This window comes from Pelecanus crispus, chromosome 19 (assembly GCF_030463565.1).
Source record: "Pelecanus crispus isolate bPelCri1 chromosome 19, bPelCri1.pri, whole genome shotgun sequence".
Taxonomy (NCBI): Eukaryota; Metazoa; Chordata; class Aves; order Pelecaniformes; family Pelecanidae; genus Pelecanus; species Pelecanus crispus.
Genome location: NC_134661.1, coordinates 8587988 through 8611160, shown reverse-complemented (window position 1 = coordinate 8611160; position 23173 = coordinate 8587988). Strand labels below are relative to the sequence as shown.

Sequence of the window (23173 nt, the reverse complement as noted above, 5' to 3'; positions counted from 1 at the left end):
CCTCACTTGACTCCCTTTAATTAGTAACCATCTGGTTTTGAGAAGAGCTGTCAACCGAAGTAGAGCATTTGGCAAGCTTCCTCAGCTGCTGCTCTCCTAACTTCAGTTCTTCTTGGAAATGCTTTAAGCCCCAAGATGCCAAAAAGAAATTAAAAGAAAAGCAAGAGAGCATGCGAGTGAAGCAGAAGAGCAAGGATGCCGTATAACCTAGTGGACAGGGCAAGTTCCACTTCCAGGTCGGGAAGCAAACTGCAAAAGCTGCTGGCCATCCGATAGCTGGGAAACCTCCCACCCAGCCAGCCACGTGGGAGGAACTGCAATACCTCAAGCACCATATTTCAAACAAGCCGTTACAAATCTCTCGACATTTTCCGGAAGTTGGGCTGCTCAATTCAACGTCCTGGCCAAATTCCAACTTAGGCAGTGACTTTCTATCTTCCTAATTTCCCTCCCTCACTTTAATTTCTTCTTTGTCCCAACCACTGTGCGACGGCACTGCGCGCCTGCAGTTACGTGTGCTGCTCCAGCACAGTATTCATCCACCAGGATACACACAGACAATCTTACAAACCAAATTCATTCTGCTCCGTGGACAAGAGCTGCGATGCTCTTCCTCGAGTTTTGCCCTGGTTCTGCCTGATGCCACATTCTGCTCAAATAGAGGGGTGATGTTCTCCACCGGGAAACCTGCGGGCGCAAAGGGGGTGTTTCACCTAGGTTTTGGACAGAGCGAGGAGGCACACGAACCATTCTGCTCTGCAAGCTCCCAGGCTGCCTCGCTCTCTGAGCCACAGAAGCTCGAGTCCTCAGGCACGCTCTGCCAGCACAAGCCCTTTTGCTCTTTTCAGGGAAGCAGCCGCACTGGTAGCGAAGCTCGGCGGCAGGAGCCAGGCTGCAGCATTTTTGTGAGCCCTGCGTGCCTCATTAACATTCAGCACATGGCTCAAGCAGCTTTTAGATTTCTCCTTCCTGACTCTGGGACCTCGTGCGCGAGTCAGAGGCTTGCACGTTTGCTTCCCCTGATCCCTGAGAGCCCCCAACACATGGCAAACTACATTTTGAACAGTTTTCCTTCCAAATTTCCCTTAATTTCTGCACGCAGACAACCTTCTCGCTTTTGTGAAGAAGCGGAGTCATCCTCTACTCCCCCAAACAGCATCACGCACACGCAGACCACCACCCTCTTTTCTCACAGACGCGTTCAGGTGTTGCAATACCCTCAGATGTTGCAATGCCCTCTTGTAAGCAGGTACATCAGACTGCCCTACGCTCACACCCCCTCTACTCATTTCCATCCCAGTTCCCATACGGTGCTTCAGCTTCCTATGAAGGACATGTAGAAGCCATCTCCCTTTCCCTTCTCCAGACCCGTGGTGCCAGGGTACAGGCACAGCTGAAGGAGCAGAGGATCCCCATGTTAAATACGTTAACGCCCAGCTACAAACAGGGCAGATGTTGTTTCCCCAATGCATTTCCGCAGATCTGTCCTATGCGGCAAAGGAGTCCGAGATCCAAACCTACAGGATCCTTGTGTTACACCCGCCCTGACATTCACCAGCCTGTCAGAGCAGCAGAGCTGTAACCTCATTGACTCCTGACCCGCAAGAAAAAAACAAGCATTAAATTCTTTATTAGAGCACCTGAAACCACCAGGGACCAACACCCGATTAGCCTTCTCACACATTTCCAGAGGGGCAGATGAGCAGGTTTCAGCTGCCCTGATCCGCACAGAGCTACGAGATATTCTCACTTTCTGTCTCAGGAGCTGCACGAGACTTGGGCTCGGCTGGGATGCCCACTGTCAACGGGGCAGCGGGGGCTCGGGAACTCTCCCACATCTGCTTCTGTTAAGAGGATGAGCGTGCTGGTGTGACCCTCTTGGGGCTGAAAATACCCATGCAGGAAACAGGGAGGTGCCCAGGCAGGCGACAGGCGAGAGAAACACGCGTGGGTCATCGGGCCTGGACTGTCTTCCCGTGAGCCTCGACACGGCCAATTTACACCAAAGGACCAAAAGCAAAAGGCTGTGGACACCGATCCTCTTTTCGGTTTCCCAGCCTTGGCTGGGGAAAGCAAAGCTTTTCCTTTACGCTATACACTCCCCTCCAAGCCACAGGAACCTCTGCGCAATACTTGTGTCTGCCACGCTTCTCCTCCAAAGCCTTTCTTCCTTGTCTATTAGCATTATGCAAAGTGCCCAACTGCCAATGCCAATGAGACTTCAGGCAGAAATCCATCTACTTCTCCCCTCCAGCTCCTAATTAACATGTGGACTTTAATTACATTTCCCATTTTCCCAACAAAATATGTCTCTCCTCCACCTGCCCCTCCCTGAGATCATTACAAGAGCTCTAATAATAATCATCATCATCATCCGTCTACCCCGAGAGGGCGGCGGGGGGCACCTGCTCCATCCCAAGCTACCCCATCCCACCTAGCCCCTGGTCACTCGTTCCTCGGAGAGCCGCATGCCCTGGTCCCGTTCCAAGAGAGAGGGGTGGAAGCGCTGCTGACAGCTTGGCACAACATATTGCCAGGGCTGAACGGTGCCTGCAGGCTTTGGCTGCCGCAAAAGACGTTGCAATTCAAGGATGGACACAGAAACAAAGACAAATGGGGGAGGTATTAGGGATTCTCTTCCTTTTCAAAGGTAACGACGGGCCACCATCCTGCTGAAGCAGCTACGTCCTTGCTATCGATACAAGGCGCAGCAAACATTGGTAGGAAGCTGTGCAGTAACACTCAGCTGGTTCACAGACCTATGCAGTAAAAAAATGGGAAAAAACTTTCTAACAAACCTCCCCATCCTCACTGATCCAGCCACTAAAAAATCAATTATCTTAGTAAATCACAAAGCATCCACTTCTCAGGAGAAAGTGAAAACTGAGAAATTCTTCCCTATCCAGCCAGATAGGAGCAGGCAAGAAGCTGATACAATTTACTCAAGCATGGACCTTGGTGCAGTCTGGCTTTTGTGAAGCTCAGGCATTCCTCTAAAGGTAACTCAAAATGCTACCACTCTCCTCACAAGGCCGGGAACCTCACCCGGATGCAGTCTATCACGGTGGGGAGACTGAGTCCTGCACAACATCAGCCTTGGATTTGCAAACTCAAAACCAGAATCAGCTCTCAGACCAACTAGCTTATCTGAATGTTCAAAATTTAGCAGGCACCTAGTGGCTTCATTCACTTACAGAGGTCCGGGAAATGAGATTTTCCTTAGTTGTTGCTTTACACCTCAGACTTTCAGCGCTCCTCAAAGACTTAATCTCTAGCCCTCCTGGCAGCAAACAGTAAGGTAACACTGAACTGAGTATCAAGCTATGCAATGTTTGTTTTAGTTTGCAGACAGACAGAAGTCCGCGAGCTGCCCACCTCTTCCATTGCCGAGTTCTGAAGAATTAGCAATACTTCACAGAGCAGACACGACATCAGGCTCTTGGGACAGACACACTAACATAAGTGCAGCATCGCAACACAAAGGAGATATACGAAGGAATAAAAGTATGGCCCAGACTGAGTCCACAAGGCAAGGACTGCATGATCCAAACGTACAGCTAAGCACATCATGCATAACTTGGACGGAAAGGAGAGCTCGCAGCAGAACGCCATGCACGGGCAGCAAGCATGCCAGGAGCACAGACAGTGTCTCTGCTGCTCACAGAAACCCGTATCCCTCCTCACAGTCTAATGATGCAAGAAAACCTAGTAGTTGCCCAAGCAAGAGAGTGTCGATAAGCGCGGCAGAAGGGAGACCGTGTCCCTTTAAATGTGACTAAAGTGTTGTCAATGGATCTGCCATGGTAGAGGAATTAATCCCCCCCCAGCCCCTCTCAGCCACTGTGATGGGATAATTAGATGCGAGGGCTCAGCACAGATGATGCTCCAGTTGCTTAGCAACTAATGGTTTCCATGGAAATGGCAAAGCACAGACTTCGGAGCAGTAAGTGAGCAGTGCAGCAGGGCAGGGAAAGATGCCTTAAACTCCTGCACTGATCCTCTCCTCCAGAATCACTCCGAGGCCTTGAGGTATTAGGGGAGCGAGAAGGGGGTGCCTTAAAGATACAACATCCCTGTTTCAAGCAGCAGTAAAAGGAAAAGGGTGGGGGTTTGGGTTTTTGTGGGTTTTCTATTTTTTGTTGTTTTTGTTAGACTAAACTTTCAGTGACAAGGTCCACCTGATCTTGGTGACCCTCCACTAGCAGGACGAGCAAGGCTGCGTCACACAGAGTGGTCTCATGCAAAGGCCCATGCCCCGATACGTGGGGTCATCCTGCTATAAGCGGCTGAATGCGATTCCAGCATCGGTTCCCCCACCCAGGGGCTGAGGGAGACACACACACACACACGAAGGCGTTTAGATTTTCAGCACTGTCCCATAAGAAGCCATGTACAGGCATCCAGCCCGGCCCTGAACCAGCAGGCAAGAGGAAGCTTCCTCTCAATTCTTTAGCTCCGCAACACATACAAAAGTGACACCGGCTATAAAACATGAAGAGTCTCAGCAGAATAACAGAGATCAGATTTATTAACCTTAGCCCAAGTCTGTCATCTGGTACTTCCTTCAACACGACCAATTCCTACTGCTTTATTACCGCTGCTCTCTGCACCGAGCCAGTATCCCACTGTTTCCAAGCATCGCAGCCATGACCTGCACTTCTTCTCACTAAATACTGCACGTGCTGGCAGTGCAGCTGCACTGCTGCAATCTTGTCATCTTGTGAGCGTAGCAGAGACAAGCTCTGTTTGTATTTTGATAAGAGAGCTCTGGGACACTTAGGTAGGGTTGTTGATTCAGTACTAGGTGGTCTTCACCCCCCTCACATGATGCAGGGACAGCCTGCATTACTGCCTGCTTGCAAGTGACAGCCTTATGCGTTAAAGCTCTGCCAACGTCTCAAGCCCCGATGGCACAGAAGCAGGGTATGGAAACTCACATCACGAAGACAAGCCCTGCTCTCCTACCCTCCCCTCCGTCCAGCCCTGCACTTGTGACAGGAAGCGTCCCTTGCAGAAACAGCAGCAGACCGCGTGCCTTGGGCACTGGCTGCAGCACACGCACTCACTGCTTTTCTTTTCTGCTTCCCACCTGGGAGGAGACTGACGGCATGTGCTCCGCTCCACCACGTGCCATCTCTTCTTGGCAGAAGGCGTGCAAAATGGAGAACAGGGCAGACCCCTCCCTTGGGCAGGGGCTGAGCCGGGAGGTGGCACATACTGCTGGCGAGGGGCAGCCCAGACCGGGCTCCAGGACCCCTGCACGCATTGGTCAAAGCCACCGACTCAGAGATGCCCTGCGGCTCCTTCCTCCCCTCGCCGCACGTGTTACTCTGCCCTCCCTGCAAAGCCGGGGGATGCCGGCTGTGACATCCAGGAGGGATGAGGGATGAAGCATCCCGTCAGCCAGCCTGCACCAACAGCTAATTTAGCCGTGAGCGAGGTCTCCTCCCTGGAGCCCTGTCCTGATCCACCCGGCGCTTCAGGAAGGTACCAGAGCAGAGTTGCCAAAAAAGTTGCGGAGCGTTTCAGACTCTGTCCCCTACGGCTTTCAAAGGGGGAAATCAAAGCCAAGTGCCGCGCTTTGTTCCGCGGGGGAGCGGCACGGAAGGTGAGTTGCGGCGAGCCCGGCAGAACCGGTCGCTTCAATCGTCCGCCAGCTCACCTTTGAAGTGGTTTTAAAAATCAGGGAGGAGGGGCAGAGACCCGAGTTCAGCTCTTTTACTGCAACTTCACAGAATTTGAGGACGTGGGGGGTAAGAGGCTGCCTTTCCCCCACCAGAAAAATAGCATATCTGTTCAGAGAGAATAGAATACGGCTAATAAAAAAGGCTGTGATACTCATCAAGTACATCTGTTGCGTCCTCACGTCCTGAGGAGGCTACGAACAGCTACAACAGCAGCAGCATCTTCCTACAGTACTGATGGAGACGTAGCCAGGCATCCACAGGACTAACCAGGCACCCTGACACAGCCCCCAGTCCGGTGCCGATGGAGCGACCGACTCTCACCAGTCCACAGCCTCCTCTCTGCCTTGCATTCCCTCTCCTCCCTGTCCGCCCGTTCTTTCCCCACTGCCTCTCTTTAACAGAAAGAACTGGTTTTAACCCCAGCCCATGCAAATCCCAGGAGCTCTTTCTATATTATAGTCACAGCATCAGCCACTTGCCACAGCACAGGGAATCGAAGCAATGCCAACACAGCGGGAGTGGCATTGCACGAGGACGTGCCAGGCACCTACCGTACACCCCGTACTAGGAAGAAGGGGAAAAGTACCAATTACTTAATTGGAAAGTAATCTCTGTTCTACCACAGAAATATATAAAGAACACAGCTGACTGGCATGACCAGTATTTGCGAGCCCAGAGTCCCCCTCAAGCCCACCGAGCCTGCTTCTATACAAGCACCATCAGCTGGGCAAAGCCAAGACGAGAGATGATACCTTCCTATCACCAAGGACAAACAGATGTCACTCTGTACAAATTCAAAGCTTTCAGGGGCTGTGGAATACAGGAGCCATTCGAGCCAGACTTGAATAACAACTCTGAGTTGGAAGCCAAGTTATAGAGCTCTCTATCTTTCAGGGAGAGAGTGAGCTCAGGTCCAACATCTTTCAGAAACAGGAACAAATCTAGTTTCTCTGGCTTGCCGAGAAGACCTCGCGCCACATGTTCACACACACACGTGAAGCCATAAGCCTGGCCAAAGATATCTACGTACACCTTATACGCTCACGCAGAAATGGACAACGCAAAAGTCAGACACCCTGAGAAGCAACTGAGCACACTCGCAGTTACGCCTTGAATCCAAAATGTCTTTTCTCTTGATTTGCAAATGATCCCTAATCCAAAACACCAGGAGATCAGAATCAGCAAGGAAAGAGAACAGCACTTGCCCCCCAACCCACATCCTTACAAAGCTTCCCTGGAGTTCTGTGGTTACGGGGTGTGTGGGAGTAGGCAAGACTGCTTTTCAATAAAACTATCCAATCAGTTGGCTTCCGTGCAGGTAACACTCACCTGAAAAGAGCTGGCCTTGAAAGAATCCAGACGTCCTGAGCCGAGACACCTCCAGCTTGTCACCTCTCTACATTTTCAGTTCCATTCATGATGCAGACAGAGATGCTGGCTACTTTGACCTTCTGCACATGTCAGCAGGTTCTCTTCTGTTTCACCTTCTAAAGCTAGAGGGGGACCAAAAAATGAGACAGCTTTAGGAGACAAGCGTGAGCTTCCGGTTAAACCGTAGCGCATAAGGAACTGGCAGTCTTAGATTTTATCTGCCACAAAGTGGCTCTATCAGTCTGATCAAGATCCATCTCCCCTGGGAAAGCAGACAGAGCTCAGGGGTTATGAGGCTTTCACCCAGAACACACAGTATACAAACCGATGGGATTGGGATTCAGCAACTGACCAAAGGCAAAATTAAGGCCTTTTAGCCTTTTCCTCAACTTAAAGGAAAGGTCCGTCGTTGCAGCCATATATATTTAAAACATTCTCAGGCTTTAAGCTGGAAGACAACACTTCTGCTCCCAGTTTTGCTAGCTTCATTGCACAGACCGGGCAGACCACAGGGCTCATTTCCCCGCTTTAACTGTTTGTATTATAGCAGCGCCTCAAATCTCTACCAGTAAGAAGTAAATGTTCCCACATGGGGGAACACTTTCCATCCCTGCAGCAGAGGCAGGAAATATTAGCAAGCTCTTTGCACATCTTTTTTTGAGGAGGGGCTAAGTACAACTGTTCAGGGCTTCTCTGGGTGGAGCACTATATAATATTATGCTATATCCTACCCCTCCCCTTCTCTTGTGTTACTTACCGGTTCCACAGAGCAGCACAGCCTTCTCTGAGGACACAGAAACCTGGGGGAAGAAGGGAGAAAGGAAACTCTCATCAGCTGCAGCCAGCTGCTGCTGGCTGGAAGGTCCCTGGAAGGTCTGCAGCTGTTTCTCATCTCCTTCATTGCTCTGTAGTAGCTTTTGCCAGATAGCCCCCACCTAACTCGGGGGGCACCGGCTCTGAACCAGCTATAGGTGAATTCAATCGCTCCCTACAAAATGCCAGCTCACACAGCTTCTTGTGGCCAAGCCACAGACCCCAGTTATCTTCCAGCAGCTCTGCCAGGCCTCTCTTCCCAGGGTGGCTCCTGGAAAGCGGCACAGAGAACGGCGTCCTTCCCACAGAGAAGTCCATCCTCAAATATGCTTCTGTCTTTTTTCACATCGGAGCCCGCTTGCTTTTCAAAAGCCACGCCTGGCTGAAGAGCAAGCAGGTCAAGATACTTGATCCGCATGCAAGGTCTAGCTATCGCAGGATTTCTTTTACCCCCCCAAAATACTTACGCGGTTCTAAGATTATTAACATAACTGCATCCAGGCTAGCACTCTTGTGTGAGTTTATTGTTGAAGTACCAAAGGTGATGTGGGTAGGTGAGGCATCAATTGAGGCTGCACGTAGATAATCACAGGCTTAATGAATTACCGTGCCTCAGCTGATGCATACACCACCATGTGAGAGTTTCACTCTGGACAGAAAGGGGAAAGCGACTTTGTGGTGCGACAGGTCGAGTGATACGTGGTAAATTATTAAACTATAGTAGCTGGATCATTTACAACACATCTCAAATCAAATACCAGGCTCCAGTTTCAGGAAGAGAAAAGGATTTTGATTGGGGCGCGCTCAGACTTTTTTGAGGAAAGCAGCCAACCGAGCAGGTCCTGCTCACACCTGAGGAATCTGACGGGGAGCACGTTGTCTCAGCTAATGACTGAACTTTGTCACACAAGAGTGGCAAAAAAGCTATGCGACTGTAGTCTTTTGCATGCAGCGAAAGCCAAGCCATACTGGCTCAATATTTGTGAAATGCCTAACAAGAACAAAGCAAAACTTAATACAGTACAAACTATCATACCTGCTTTTATTGAAGAGGCAAAACTGAGCACGTGAGATCCTTCTCTGCCTTTTGAAAGTTACCTTTTCAAGAAAAGCTTGGTTTGGCATTTGACTTATTTTTCAACAGCACGTCTCAAAGGATGCAAATACGCAAAGGGTCAGAATCGTGACAGCAAGCACTGCAGGAACATTCAGCCCAAACCAGAGCAAGCCCACAGTTGGGAAAAGCATCTTAACCTTTTCTTTCATCACGCAGAAATAAACAAACAACTCGAAGCCAAACCTTTGGTGCAAGGGTCACGGAATTCACTTTGAAGCCCAGCATGGTGACGCTAACGTAACGGCGCAATCTTTTCCAGCAATTGCCAAAACCAGCCTCTTTCTGTCCATCTCCCTGCTACAGATTGGCAGTAAGTCCCTGATGTACTCCTCTGCTACGAGCGTAACCTGCGTCCTCCTACAAAATGGTCAACATATGTAGTCAGTCTGAAATGTAATTGCCTGCTGGTACTCAGCCAAGGCTTGGATTTTGATTTGTAGCTACTCCATTTCCACCAGTGCCACCCACCTCCCCTGCCCCCTGAGCAGAAGAGCGATGGTGAGTGGGTGAATAGGATGAGGATGCATTACACCCTTTAACAGCACAAACCACATCGCTTCCTTCGTAATACCTGGGACAGATTAGGCAGGGGCCGTGTGTGAAAGTTATGGTCGAAGAAACAAAAGCCATTCAGGAAGGCGCAGAACTTAGATTGCGTCTTCAAGCTGCACAAAAACTTTTCTAAGGGTCACACTGTGAAAGCACGCCCAGTATCTGCTTATCCTGGCTCCTTTCCCCCCGACTGTGGTACCCCCTCGGTGTTTTGTCTGGGCGGATCGAAAGCGGTTGCCAGTCTCAAAACCCTCTACTTGCAGGCAAGCAGGGTGAGGGAGTACCTGTAAATGCATCCCGAGCGCTCTGTGCATCCCTCAGAGATCTGTCCTGCTTCCAGAGACATCAGGTTCTCAGATCAGGGAAGTCCACTGCATAGCATAGGTAACACTGTGATTTTATCAGAAGTGGAAAAAGATAAAACGTTAGCCTAGCGAACACAGGAATGGCTCATTTATCGAGGCTCTAGCAAAGTAAATGGGCAGAAAACAGAGCCTACGTGATGCCACCTTTCTTACTCTCAATCAGCTCGCTTACTCCACCAATATGGACCATTTACTCACTGGAAGGGGCTTTAATAGGTATTTAGAAGTGTGAAACAGAGACCAGCCTTTCACCCACCTGTGTGATATCCTTTTTTTTTTTTTAAAAAAAAAAAAAAAAAAAAAAGAAATCAACTCTCCCGGCACACAGAGCACTTCAAGATTGCAGGATTCTTTGTGACACCCTCAGAGATCCTGCTGCGCTCGGCACCCCCGGAGATTACTTTGCCATAAAAAGAAAATGTACTTGAGTTTTCAAAACAAGCCATTTTGGGAAAGCCTGCATTTAAAAAACGGCCTTGAGGACCTAGATATGGCAGAGGAGCTCAAACTCACCATCACTACTGAAGAGTTTCTGCAAGGTAAGGCCCTCAGGGGGACTGATTGACTTGGCTTCCTTTAAAAAAGATTACAGTCTCCAAAACCCAGGTGAAAATTGTCAAGTCTGGAAAATAGTAAGTTCCAGTCTAGAAGTTAACAAAAAGCCCATTTTCTTTATGTTTAAATGTGATCAGATCGAATTAGAAGTGTCTGCCATTACGTAGAAAGTAAGTATGCAGCTTACAGAAAATGAGGCTAATGCAAAAAATGTAAGCTCACCGCAGTGTCTCTGGGCTCCCCGCGTCTACCAGGTCCTGACAAGACCCCGCGCCATCGCATCCTGAAGTGGCAAGCTGACCCCCCGGCACACAGGTGCTCGCTGCCGGGGGTACTGCCAGATGCCAGGGGTAAGTTTGGGACCTGGTACTACCTACAGAGGCTGGCAGTGTGTTCAGGGAATGGCCTGGGAAAGGGGCTTTTCTTTTGCCAGCCAGAACATCTGTGTCCAGACTGGAATTTTTCTAAGCTTACTTAGAAAAAATTGAAGCTTGCCTCTCAAGGACAAGGATATAATTACATAGCTGTGCCTGCAGACACACTTCCCTCCAAATGCAACCCTTTGCGCAGATAAACTTGGGAGAGGAGGACTGAAGGGAGTCATTTACATTCTGCTGGCTTTGCAGGGGAAAGAGAAAGTAGAATTTCAGAGCTGAGCACCATTGTTCGAGCTGGCCGCAGCGGTGCAAGAACACGCAGACGTGCACGCTCTACGCAAAACAGGAAATAAAACACTATTTAGAGGGATGAGAAGGCAACTGGGGGGACCTTTGCCTTGGGATTTGCATTGCATTAGAGCTCCCCCAGGCTGCCTCTGGACAGCAGGGTCTAGAAACAGTCCTCAGGTAGGGTGACTTTTCTCCTTCTCCTTAGAACCTGGCGTTCAGCCCCATCTGTGGATGTGGGTAAACCCCAGCCTGGTCTGCCCTATCCCCGGGAGCTGTGGCATAGACCTGTCTGGATCCGACAGCCCGGTGGCCTCAGTCACTGGTGCCACGGAAACCTCCTCTCCGAACACATCCTGGGACTACTCCGACCCGGACTGCTCCGAGGAGGATGTGCTGTCATCCTCCAGTGAGGCTGGAAAGGTATAAAAAAGGGAACCGCTTGGGCAGTCCTAGGCATCGTATGTGCTTAACGATCCCGCAAGGAACACACGAGCTGGCTCAGCAGCTCCGCTGAGGGGTTGCCTCCCCTTTCAGCAGGGGTGAGTCAATGCATGGAGCCCGTCTGACGAACAGGCTGAGAACAAAGTGCAGGGAAGGAGGCTGAAATTTTAAGTATATAAGCTTTCTATACGTGCCCTGCCAGATCCACCCTCCCCTAGAACAAAGCAGCTTATCCCCATCCCTCATTCCGCCCAGGGCTAATATATCCACGTCCTTTTTTTCCCTTCCTCTCTGAAGCTTACTGAGGATGAAGATGCTTCACGTGTGGACATCCCAGTTCCTCAGGAGATGGCGGAAACTCCCGAACTCAAAGCAATGCCAATGCCTTGGAAATTGGCAGTCCTCAGACCTCGGAGCGTGAAGCTCAAGTGCACCAGGCAGACAAGCACCGAAATCAAGGGAGGCTGGCCCCGTCCGCCCCTTAATTACTGCATCCTCATCACCCTCGCCCTGTGCAACAGCGCAAGTGGCAGTCTGACCGTACAGCAGATCTACCAGTTCACACGGTACCCGCTCTTCTCCCAGCTCCTAGTGCAGAACGAGGGGAAGAGGGATGACGAGGGGTACAGGAGTCTCTGATCTTCTACTGGGGAGCAGGGATGTGGCAGCCAGGACTTGCATTCTGGTCTTAGATCTGCCTTCGGCCCAAGACGCCGCTGGGAAAACTGCTTCCCCTCTTTGTCAACACCCACACCCAGGAGTCTTAAAAGAGACAGCATTTTAGTTTTGTCTTACCCTCCTTAGAGGGTCTTACCCTCAGCTGCACCAGCCATCCTTACACCACAGGGGTCAGGGAGGACCCTCTCCTCCTTCCCTTGCTTGGATATGAGGTATTCTGTTATTTATCACAGCCTCTAACTGCTTCAGCTCAGGGCAAATCTTTTCTCTCCACAGGCAGCACTTCCCATTTTTTCAAACAGCCCCAGAGGGCTGGAAAAACACGATCAGACACAACCTGTGCTTCAGCAGCTGCTTTGAGAAAACCACCGGCTTCGTATGCGGCGAGGGAAACCGCAGGTCCTGCCTGTGGAAACTGACTCCAGAGGGACGCAGAAAGTTTCAGGAAGAAGCACAGGCTCTGCCCAAAGAGGCTCTCGACTTGGTGCGCCAAAGCATGCGCAAACCGGGTACGTTTCAGGGGGCAGGAGCCCCACAAAATGCAGAGTGAGTCAGACTTTACCAGATTCCCATAGTGGGAGAGATACAAGCGGGCACCCAAGGCAGCACGCAGTCACCAGCGCTGCCGGACGCTACGTCTAGGAGATGATACCAGACACTCAGAGATCCCTGTAGCGATACCCCCCGCAAGCGGGACTTGGTCACCAGGCCGGCCAAGAAGCCTTCGTTAACAAAACCAATGCAGTGAGAGAAACAAACCAGGCTACATTAAAACACAGAGCCTTCATCTCAGCATCGCGTTGCTCAGCAATACAATACCTATCAGTTTAACATGGATAAGAACTGAGGCTGTAGCATCAGTGCCCGAGCAGTCATTCTCGTCCAAGTAACTATCATAACTTTCTCTCTTTGTATCTTTTGCAGATCTCATGAGATCTCTGTTCGGCCTATGATTCCTCCCATCTCCCTGCTTCTGAAACATGTACCATGTGTTTTGAAACCAAGCTAGTTTTCTCAGGTGCTGCCACAGGTAGCTTCCCAAGAACAGTGTGTGGAAATTATGAGCATTGTGACATAAGGACTCAAATTTAGAAGGGGGGAGGAGGGAGGGGAGAAAGATGACCAATCTCATTTCCTTCAGTAAGGCAAGTTTTTGCTCCAGATGCACACATCTCAAGTTGCAGGGGCATTTTGACATGTGGCACCTGCTACGACTTTAACACAAAGTCCTCCATGCAAGCTGTTGCCTTTTGCAATGTTCTTGCGGCGCAGAGGTTGAAGCTGCAGGAGAAGGTTGATCTGTTCCCCAACAAAGGGTCTCAGCCCACAGGTCAGGGGCTGAGCAGAGAACGCATTAGCTGGCTAAGCGAGAGGAGCCCTACTGCATAGACGTAATTCCAAGCTGTTGCACTTGCCCGCCCAGCTGTAAAACCAGCAGGCAAGGATCCACATAACTGCTGGGGAAGGTGCTTGGAATTTCTGCAATGCTCACTTAGCAGAAATCAGCGACTGCTGCAGAGTGTGAGGAGGGAGAGAGTTATCTTGGAGAGGCAAGGATGCAACAAAGGAAAAAAAAAAAACCACAATGAGAGCTTGCTGTGGTGTTGTTGACTTACTTGCTTCTCCAGGAAGAGGCAGGAAAATCACATCCCTGAGCCAAAATTCAGCCAGGTAGCAGGGGTCTAGCATTCAAGAAGAGTAGATTTTTCATACCTTCTTCCTGGCTGCTGTGGCAGTTGCTTGAGTAGAAGCATGATCGGTCTGGTTACGTCCATTATCAGTCCCACGTGCAGCAGGAGCCGGGGCGTCCTGTCGACGGGGGACAAACAGCACACAGTCACGGTGCACGTTCTAGGAGTTCACTGCTGGGTTGTATCCTAGACCTGAGCCACAGGGAGAGGATGCCGGCCCATCCGATCCCTCTCGACAGGGCAGGCTGGGTGTACCCTTTTACCCACGTACTCACGAGAGTGTAAAGCAACAGACACGTTAAAAATTATTTGATCGCATCTCAACGCACATGGCTAGGACGGTAGTGTCCCTGAGTAGCGTGCAAACCACGGGTCTGCACGGCTGGGTGCTAATGTCACCTGAGCGATTGCCAAAGTGGGAGAGAGACGGGTGGCTGTCAGTCCCACGCGTGACAGCGCAGGCTGTCTGAGCAGGACCCGATTTAAGGTGAACGCTCTTTGGAAGGCCTGGCTGCACTGCATGGCAGCACTGAGATAACCTCCATGCTGCAGTTCAGATGCTCTCCTTCGATCACGCCAGACTAGGCCAAGAGCATCCTCTGCTCTTACTAAACGTGAAAAAAAACCCCAAAATCAAAACAAGCCAAACAAAAAACAAACCCAAGCCACCACTGAAGATTTTGGGAGGGCTGTGGATGGGCAGGAAAGCAAAGGCGTCAGACCTACGCTACCAGAGGCAAAAGGCAGCTAGGTGGGAGGTCAGCGCGCTTCAGGGGCCTATGGCGTGCCTCCAGCGAGCGCTCCTCATGTTAACAACTGAAAAAAGTCTGAAACCAAGTAAAGTTTCAGACAGGCCAGGGCAGAACGGCGTGTGCCCCCCGCACGTCCCCGCCTGGCATCAAGCGGCGGGGCACCGAGCAAGATGGCAGCTTGCTGCAAAGGCAGAGGCTTTCCCGCCACCCTCGGGCCTGAGCATCCTGCAGCGGGACTCGGCCGCCGCCGGGACCGCACACCAAAAGCTCCGCCGAGCCTGCGCTCTGCCCGGTTTGCCGCTCAGGAGCGCCGAGGCTGGGCGGGGCGGCTCCCGAGCACCCCCTGCACCGGAGCGGGGCCGGCGGGCCGGGCCGGGCCGGGCCGGGCGGGGCCGGTGTCCGCCCGCCGCGCCTGCGCCCTGCGGGGCCGCGCCGGGCCGCCATGGCGGTGCACTACTGCGGCCTGTGCCGCCGCTCCTCCTTCTCCGGCCGCCGGCACCTGTACAGCACCGCGCACCGGCGGCGGCTGCGGGAGGCGCTGGGCCGGCTGCAGGAGGAGGTGGCGGCGGCCCGGGCGGCGGCGGCGGCGGCGGGGGACGGGGAGGGCGGCGGGGCGGTGCGGCCCTACGACCCGGCGGAGCACGACCGGCGCGTCTGGTGCCTGTGCTGCGGGCGCGGCGTGCGGCGGGACGGGCGGCGCGGCGGGATGGCGCTGCCGCAGGCCGGCCTGCTCCAGCACCTGGCCGGGTGAGGCGGGCGGCGGGCGGGCGGGTGAGGCGGGCGGCGGGGCCGCGGCGGTGCTGAGCGGTGTCCCGCAGGCCCGAGCACCGCCGGGAGACGGCGCGGTTCTGGCGGGAGAACCGGGCGGAGGCGGCGCTGCGGGAGCGGTTCCTGGTGCCGGCCGAGGAGTACGATCGCTTCGCCCGGGCGCTGGAGCGGGCGCTGGCCGCGCACCAGCGGCGGGAGGAGGAGCGCATCCGCCAGGTAACCCCGGCCCCGCCGCCCCGGCCCCGCCGCCCCGGCCCCGGCCGCCGGCCTCACCCGCTCTCCCCCCCCGCAGATGGCGGCCGGCATCCGGGAAGCCGAGCGCAGGCAGCGGGAGACGGTGCAGGCCGCCCTCCAGGTCGGTGAGCCGTATCCTGCCCTGGCTGCGCCCCGGCGGGGACCGGGGACCGGGCCACGCGCCCCCGCCAGCACCGGGCACCCTCGGGGCGGGTTGGGGGGAGGGCTCTGCTCACTACCAGGAATACTGTTCCTTTTTCCTCAATCGCACTCAGCTGCAAACAGAGCCACAGCTTGGCCCAGGACCCTCTGTCTGCAGCCCCCCGGCAGGACCCGGAAGGTGAGAACCGTTTTCCTTAAATCGCTGCTAACCCGTACCCCGCTCGAAAGGCCGGACCGCGCCACAGCAGCCGCCTTTCTCGCTTGCTGCTGCCAGAGCGGACGCTGTCATCGCCAGGATCTTGCATTTATTCAGATCCTTCAGTTCAAACTTTTATGATCTAGACTATAGTAAGCGCCATATCCACAGAAAGATTGCTCTCCCGTCCACGCATTCACAGGCAGGCACTAAGTGCCATGAAGAGCAAGCACAGCGGTAACATACAAGCGTTTAACACTGTCGTGCCCCGAGAACATTTCTCCTTTTCCTTTGTACCACAAAGCTCTCCAAACACAAATACAAATCCTGCTCTAGAAAACTCTGGTCAGTCGTTGCCTGCCCGGCTTCGACAGCCACTCACCTCTCAGACTGCCTCTTGGCTCCCGTATTCCAGGGACTCCTCTCAGGATACAGAGCAGCCCGGCCTGAGCGGGATGCAGACAGGACCCGACTTAAACTGGATGGAACCAGGCCAGGCTTTGACCTTCATTGGCCACCAGGTAGGGGGGGGAATCACTAACGAGCCTGACTTAAGTAACTGCAAGTTACATACAGCACTTGTCACAAAACAAGGGGTTGCAACCTCCGTCACTGAAAAAGGCAGCTTTGCCAATTCAGACAACCAGCTAGCTGAGAGTTTCAGTCATCCAGCGTTAACTTGTGCTTCATTAAGCAAATGTTCTTTAATGTGCACAGAAAACCCAAGCACTCGTTCAAGAAAGCAGAGAAGAGCCTTCCTCCGTGTCTTTTTGTAACAGAACTCGATACTGGAAGGGAGCGCATGTAACACCGTTCTGTGTGGAGACATTCTTAAAAGCATCAGTTTCTCATTAGTGTTCTATGTTTCTGTTAACAGGAAACAGAAGGGAAAGGAAATGTTCACACAGGTAATCGCGCCTGCTTCGTGCCTCATTTGGTTGCTACCCTACTGAAAACTCTTGGCTTGCAAATGTAACAGGGATAACTGAAAGCAATTGTGAAGCCGTTACAGCACAACCATGAGGTGCTCACTCTTGCTAACATTTGACATACTAGAGGAGAGGAAAACATTTCTGTATTATGAAAACTCTGTGCTACTGCTGTGTGGATTGTATGGTTTGGGGTGTGATCTGCCATGGCCTTAACCAAGGCCAGCCAGCTTCTTTTTCTTAACAAAGCCCAAAGTTTACTTTTCCTTTGCTGCTTACTTGGCAGGGTGAGCTGGGGAGAGGGGGCAGAGGGGCTGCTTCTCCCTATCTCAAGCTCAAGATAACTTCAGTGGCTAAATATGTTTTCCCCGTGACCTCTAGGAGCAATACCTCCGTGGCTAACAGAGGAAGAGGATGGAAGTAAACAACAAATCGGACCTTCGTACGAGGAATTTCTCAAACAAAGTGAGTGGGTTGTATAAGATTGCAGTTAACCTTACATTCACTTTACCACACTAAAGAATCAAGAGCTATTTGAAAAACTTTTGCTTAACGAAGCATTTTCTTTAGAAGAGAAGCAGAAGCTGAAAAAGCTCCCAGCGGAGCGCGTTGGTGCCAGCTTTGACCATACCTCTCAGACAGGCGACAGTTGGCTCCCTTCCTTTGGGCGGGTTTGGAATCACGGCAGGAGGTGGCAGTCCAGGTAAACTTCAGGGCAGCATGGACCGATGCTGAAGGGAGGGTGTGCGGCTTCCTTCCACGCAGGCTACTCACAGACCGGGCTTTGTGGTAGCAGCAAGCGTAAGGAGACGTCTTACCGCACCACCGAGTTACCCCAGGCAGTGCACAATTCGGGCAGAGCATCGCTCTTGCCCGGGAACAGCACATGTGTGACTTGCGAGGTGAAGCATGGTCGCTGGCGGCTGCGGCCGCACACGCGAAGATGTCTGCCTCGTTGAGCTTGGCTCATCTTTCAGACCCATGTGCTGGTGCATATCCACACGCTCATCCCCCTGGCGCCTTGTAATACGCTAGAAACCTGTCAGCTAGCTGAAGAGACTGCTACAAGCTCACTGAGATAACTGAAAAAAAAAAAAAAACCAACGGAGCGAGCTTCCATTCTAAAACGCTACGAATAGTGCTACCTTACTTGTTAGATGAGGCGGCGTTCGTTATCTCTTTCTAAAGGCTGTTGCATTCTGACTTCTGCCCTCTCTTTCAGGCATCAGTTTAGAACTGAATCGGGGGAAAAGAAGAAAAAAAGGTGATGAGAAGCACTGAAGAAGTCACGCTGTGACTGTTGCGGAAAGGTGGACTGCAGGTTGCTGCAGCTTTTTGGTGCTGCTGCTGCCGCCGCCAAGTTTAGCGCTCTTATTTAATATATACGTTTAGATGTGTTCAGTCCCCTGGAAGGCAGGGCAACCACTGCGTAATACAGAGTTGAGCTCTGTTACTGAAAGCTACCCTGCCAGGGGGTGTCGTAGCAGATCCAGCCCCCTGTAACAGACACGCAGCGTGTATCTGGGCACCAATTTCTCGAGCCTTAAGGTACACAAAGGCAGGTCCTGCCAGCAGGGAAGGTCTCCTGCCTATGCCGTATCTTCATCATCAGAAAGCCTGCCTTACGCAGCGCGTGCTGCCAGTGTCCTATGCTGATGTGTAGCACGACGGCCTGTTAAAGAAATAAATTTTTGAAAAATAAACTTTTCTTTTTTTTAAAATAACCTGTGTTAGTAGACCAACTGAAACTCATTCCAGGTGCAGGGCCCGCTCTGGGGGCAACAGATGACATGTGGCCTCATGTTTTCATTTTAATTTATATTACTTCCACTTGGTCTGCCTTGCCTACAGGATGACTAATTATTCCTCAGTAGAAGAAAAGAGGCCTTAAAGATCTTTGCTGTGGGCAGTTCTTCTTTTTAATTTAAATAAAATACTTATAGCCTTATTTAAAATGGCTTATCTATGCTTCCCCGCTAGGCACGGACCTGACAGATGCTGCTGCCTTGTACACACGGAGATCTGTGGGCACAGCTTGTTTAGAGGGAGGTTAAATAAATAACGAAAATATCCCACCAGCACCTTCCGTATCTACAATGCAAGAAATGGGCTTCAATTTCCCTTCTACTAGAACCGAATATGGTTTAACATCACTGGCTGCTGTCGGTGATGCAATCCTTCCCTTTTCACAATACAAAAGCGTGTTCACGGTACATTTCTAACACTGTATAAATGCAAAAACTCGCTGCTAGAGGGAGATACCTGTGACCTGTACCAGAATCCACTATCAATAATGCGTCAATAACGAAACGTACACATTCTTGAAAAAGCAAGAAAAATTATTTCAATAATTTTATTGTGTGCATCTACATATGACACATTGTTGACGAGGTCACTGGAGAACCTGCAAAGCAAGAAGTCCCAAATCAGACAACCAGCTCAGAACAAGCTAGCACAAAGCAAACTGTCCGAAAGCTCTGCTCCAACAAGAACACTCGGACACGGCACCCTCCGACAGCAGGGAGGACACGTGCCCTCGTACACTGCAGCCCACAGAGACAGGAGAGCACACACGGCTTTCCCTGTCCGACAGGCAACAAGGACAAAAATCCCAAACTACTCTTTAATTCTGGAGAACTGACTTTTCCAGTAGCGCCACCCAGGAAGTCGCTCGGAGCGCGAGCGACGTCCTCTGAACGTCTGGAGAAACGGCCCGTCCAAAGCAACGTGGGAGCTGTCCATTACGCGGCGTGCAGCCATTTGTTAGCCCCTGACAGAGCGCAAACCAGCTCCTTCACAGAGCCTGCTGCCTCACCTGCCTACGCGTCCTCCCCTGCGGCAGGCGCATCTCCACCTTTCGTGTTTCTGGTGTAGATCACTTGGGCTCGGTGCTTGGACACCAGTTTGATCAAACCTACAAAAAAAGGAAATTATTTGAGTGTGCGCATCCTGGAGGACACTGGTGACGTTGTGCTCCCTTCTAAAGCAGCAGACTGGAGAATGTGTGATAGGAAATACCAGAGCACCCGATACTACACACGCTTATACGAGGCTTCTGTTCAGGTTTGGCAGCGGTTATGTCACAAACCGGCCTTCTGGCAGCACTTTCTTAGTATAGCAACGCCACCGAATGCAGCGGAGCCACCGCTCCTTACTTTGGAGCACTTTTGAAATGCAAGCTAAGGCAGTGGTGTGTCAAAACCATGCCAATTTACGTGTTTCGGATGCGGCACGAAATCTTCTAGGTGAGCAAAGAGAAGAAAACATCCGATTCAAGCTGCCTTCTGTTTTTCCACAGTTTTGAGTGCTTACCTTTGCTGAGCAGCTCCTGGAGGGCAGCCCTAGCCAGGGAGCCTCGAATTTTCAGTCTCTCTGAGACAACCGCAGGTGTGATGAGCTTGTAGTTGGGCACTTCTTTGCACAGTTTGTCATAGGTGGCCTTGTCAAACAGGACAAGGTTGTTCAACTTGTCTCTCACTTTCCCTTTGGACCACTTCTACTTGAAGAGAGGAAAAAAAGAAAACCCTGAGCCATTTTCTAAGCAATAACAAAAGACAGAGCTTTGGGATGCCTGCACCACAACATCTCTATCTCACATCCCAGATCAAAGGACTAAGGAGATGCACAAAGTCGCCTTTGTAAATGTACGTTTTGCAGATAATACCTACAATACATCCAAATAAAAAGGAGCAAAACCTTTTGTTACCCAGAGTTAACAAAATCGGTTCGCTCCTCTAATAACGTGATGGAACCCACGCCCCCACAGTGCCAGGAGCGCCCAGCCACCCTCTCTGCAGGTCTGGCCACGCCGCACGCGTGGAAGGCCCGGGGAGCCCCAACGCTCTGCTCCGAGCTACCAGGCTCCCGCGCCCCTTCGCTGTGCTCGGTGTGTAAGCCCGGCTGCCCGCCCCGGGGTTTCAAGCAGGCTCCGGGAGGGCCGCGGCTGCCCCTCGGGGCCTGTCCCCCCCCCAGCGAGGCCGCCTCGGCAGGCGCGGCGCAAGCCCCGCCGGCTCCTACCTTCTTCTTGGCTTTACCGCCGGACTTGTTGACCGGGTCCTTGTCCTTTTTGGCGGACTTGCCCGCGTCCTTCTTCTTCTTGTCGTCTTTGGGCGGCTGCGAGGGTGCGGGAGAAGGATGGGACGGTCAGCAGCACGGACGGTCCGTCCCCACCCCCACGGGCCCCGGCCTCTCCCCCGCCCGCCCTCAGGGCTCCCCTCGGCCCCCGCCGCGCCCCTCAGCCCCGCCGCCCGCCCCGGCTCTCACCATGCTGCGGCGGCTGCTGCTCTCCCAAGATGTCGGCCGAGAAAGGAAGTGCCTGGCGCGAGGCGCAGGGAAGCCCCGTGGCCTTGGGGCGGCTTCCGGGGCACGGCGTCACGCCACTTCCGGGGCAGGGCGGGCGGTGTCATGGCGATCTTCAGCGTCTACGTGGTGAACAAGGCGGGCGGCCTCATCTACCAGCTGGACCACTACGCGCCCCGCGCCGACACCGAGAAGACGTTCAGCTTCCCGCTCGACCTCGTCCTGCGCCCGCACGATGAGCGCGTCGTCGTCGCCTTCGGACAGCGCGACGGCATCCGCGGTGCGGCGGCGGCCGGGGAGGGCCGGGCCGGGCTGACCGACCGACCGACCGACCGACTGACGCCGCGCTGTCCCCGCAGTGGGCCACGCCGTGCTGGCCATCAACGGCGCCGAGGTCAACGGGCGCTTCACGGCGGACGGAAAGGACGTGATGGAGTTCCTGAGCAACCCCGCCAACTACCCGGTGTCCATCCGCTTCGGCCGCCACCGCCTCTCCTCCAACGAGAAGCTCATGCTGGCCTCCATGTTCCACTCGTGAGCCGAGCCGGGACGGGACGGGACAGGACGGGGGTGGCGTGGGCGGGGCTGGCGGGGGGTGCTGAGGGCCATCTCCCCACAGGCTCTTCGCCATCGGGTCACAGCTGTCCCCCGAAGTCGGAAGCTCCGGGATCGAGATGCTGGAGACAGACACCTTCAAGCTGCACTGCTTCCAGACGCTGACAGGTACCGTCTGGCCCCAGGCACTTGGCACTGCGCTGCTTTGCCAGGGCTGCCGCGGAGCTCAGCCTTCCTCGCGCTTCTGTCATTGTGGCTCCAGGGATCAAATTTGTGGTTCTCGCTGACCCGAGGCAGGCAGGGATAGACGCCCTTCTCCGCAAAATCTATGAGATTTACTCTGACTTTGCTCTGAAGAATCCCTTCTACTCCCTGGAGATGCCAATCAGGTAAGGAAAAGCCCACTTTTAACAACGCAGCTGCAACCCCCTGTCGCTTTCTGCCTGTGCAGTAATAAATGCCAACAGCTCTTAAGTTAAGTAGCAAAGCAGACCCAGAGGTTGAGGGAAGGGGGAAGACCCAGCACACTGCTGCAGGGACGGGATGCTGACCTGTGCTTGTTCCAGCGCTGCTCTGCTGGGTAAGTGGGACGCGCTTTTCTAGGTACAATCCCCCCTGTCCTAAGGTAACCCCAGAGCCCATGCAAGAAGCTTTACTCGTACTTAATGGCCAAGCCAGAGTTTGACAGCACTCAGGGTTGCCGTCTCGTGACTTACGGAATCTCTCCTTGAAGGATGCAGAGCCAAAGGATGTAGAGATCCTGTCTTCATTGGCCTGTTCCATAGGTAAAGTCATCCCCTTCTGCTTTTCTGACTGTTTCAGGTGCGAGTTGTTTGATCAGAACTTGAAACTTGCTCTGGAGGTGGCAGAGAAAGCTGGACCCTTCGGACCTGGATCGTAGAGAAGGCCTCGCCTGTTGCACTGACCCCCTTCTCTGAAGAGCAGGGCCTCTGTCTTCCCCGGCTGGCATCTCCCGGAGCTCTCTCTTCCACAGCAGAGACCTCGTGTCCCTGAAACATCCTTCGTTATCTCCCAAGATACCGCTCTATCCCCTTTGTTGTGAAATTTACCTTAAACAGACTCGTTACTACTGTTTACATTGGGCCACCGAGGCTTATTCCGCTGTTGCGGCTCCACTGCCCCCAAGCAAAGAAAGATAAGGTGCGGGTCCGTGGCCTTACCGCAGTCGATTGTTTTCCTTCCTTTCATGATTGTACATATGTATTTTTCCTGTATAGCTCTAACTTACTGTTTTGCAGAGGGTTTCTGTGTAGAAGTAATAAACGTTCCTTCCAGAGGCGGATGGCTGTTTGTTTTCTGTTGGCAGGGTAAATTCGCCC

General features: G+C 52.7%; 4 protein-coding genes across 8 annotated transcripts; 3 read left to right on the top strand and 1 right to left on the bottom strand.

Moving 5' to 3' along the window:
- Positions 1-10323: 10323 nt before the first annotated feature.
- FOXR1 (forkhead box R1) lies at positions 10324-13200 on the top strand. The gene is made up of 5 exons (XM_075723391.1): positions 10324-10444; positions 11334-11548; positions 11867-12135; positions 12524-12756; positions 13172-13200. Exons 1-5 carry the CDS (start codon positions 10324-10326, stop codon positions 13198-13200), a joined length of 867 nt encoding a protein of 288 aa, XP_075579506.1.
- Positions 13201-15132: 1932 nt separating this feature from the next.
- CENATAC (centrosomal AT-AC splicing factor) lies at positions 15133-18732 on the top strand. Its single transcript, XM_075723136.1, has 9 exons — positions 15133-15437; positions 15509-15674; positions 15751-15813; positions 15968-16032; positions 16466-16571; positions 16928-16958; positions 17361-17444; positions 17550-17682; positions 18202-18732. The coding sequence occupies exons 1-9, from the start codon at positions 15133-15135 to the stop codon at positions 18245-18247; spliced, it is 999 nt and encodes a 332-aa protein (XP_075579251.1). The 3' UTR covers positions 18248-18732.
- A 584-nt stretch (positions 18733-19316) lies between these two features.
- Positions 19317-21324, bottom strand: RPS25 (ribosomal protein S25). Its single transcript, XM_075723333.1, has 5 exons — positions 21243-21324; positions 20997-21092; positions 20292-20475; positions 19795-19893; positions 19317-19383 (listed from the first exon to the last, which is right to left on the bottom strand). The coding sequence occupies exons 1-4, from the start codon at positions 21243-21245 to the stop codon at positions 19799-19801; spliced, it is 378 nt and encodes a 125-aa protein (XP_075579448.1). The 5' UTR covers positions 21246-21324; the 3' UTR covers positions 19317-19383; positions 19795-19798.
- A 59-nt stretch (positions 21325-21383) lies between these two features.
- TRAPPC4 (trafficking protein particle complex subunit 4) lies at positions 21384-23131 on the top strand. Of its 5 annotated transcripts, none has more exons than XM_075723139.1 (5): positions 21384-21558; positions 21638-21680; positions 21895-22001; positions 22096-22222; positions 22656-23131. In XM_075723139.1, exons 1-5 carry the CDS (start codon positions 21384-21386, stop codon positions 22732-22734), a joined length of 531 nt encoding a protein of 176 aa, XP_075579254.1. In that variant the 3' UTR covers positions 22735-23131. The 5 variants fall into 5 exon arrangements, with proteins under 5 accessions (XP_075579254.1, XP_075579255.1, XP_075579252.1 ...); XM_075723140.1 differs by having other exon boundaries at positions 21638-21705; positions 21953-22001; XM_075723137.1 differs by having other exon boundaries at positions 21638-21812; positions 21898-22001.
- Positions 23132-23173: the final 42 nt, after the last annotated feature.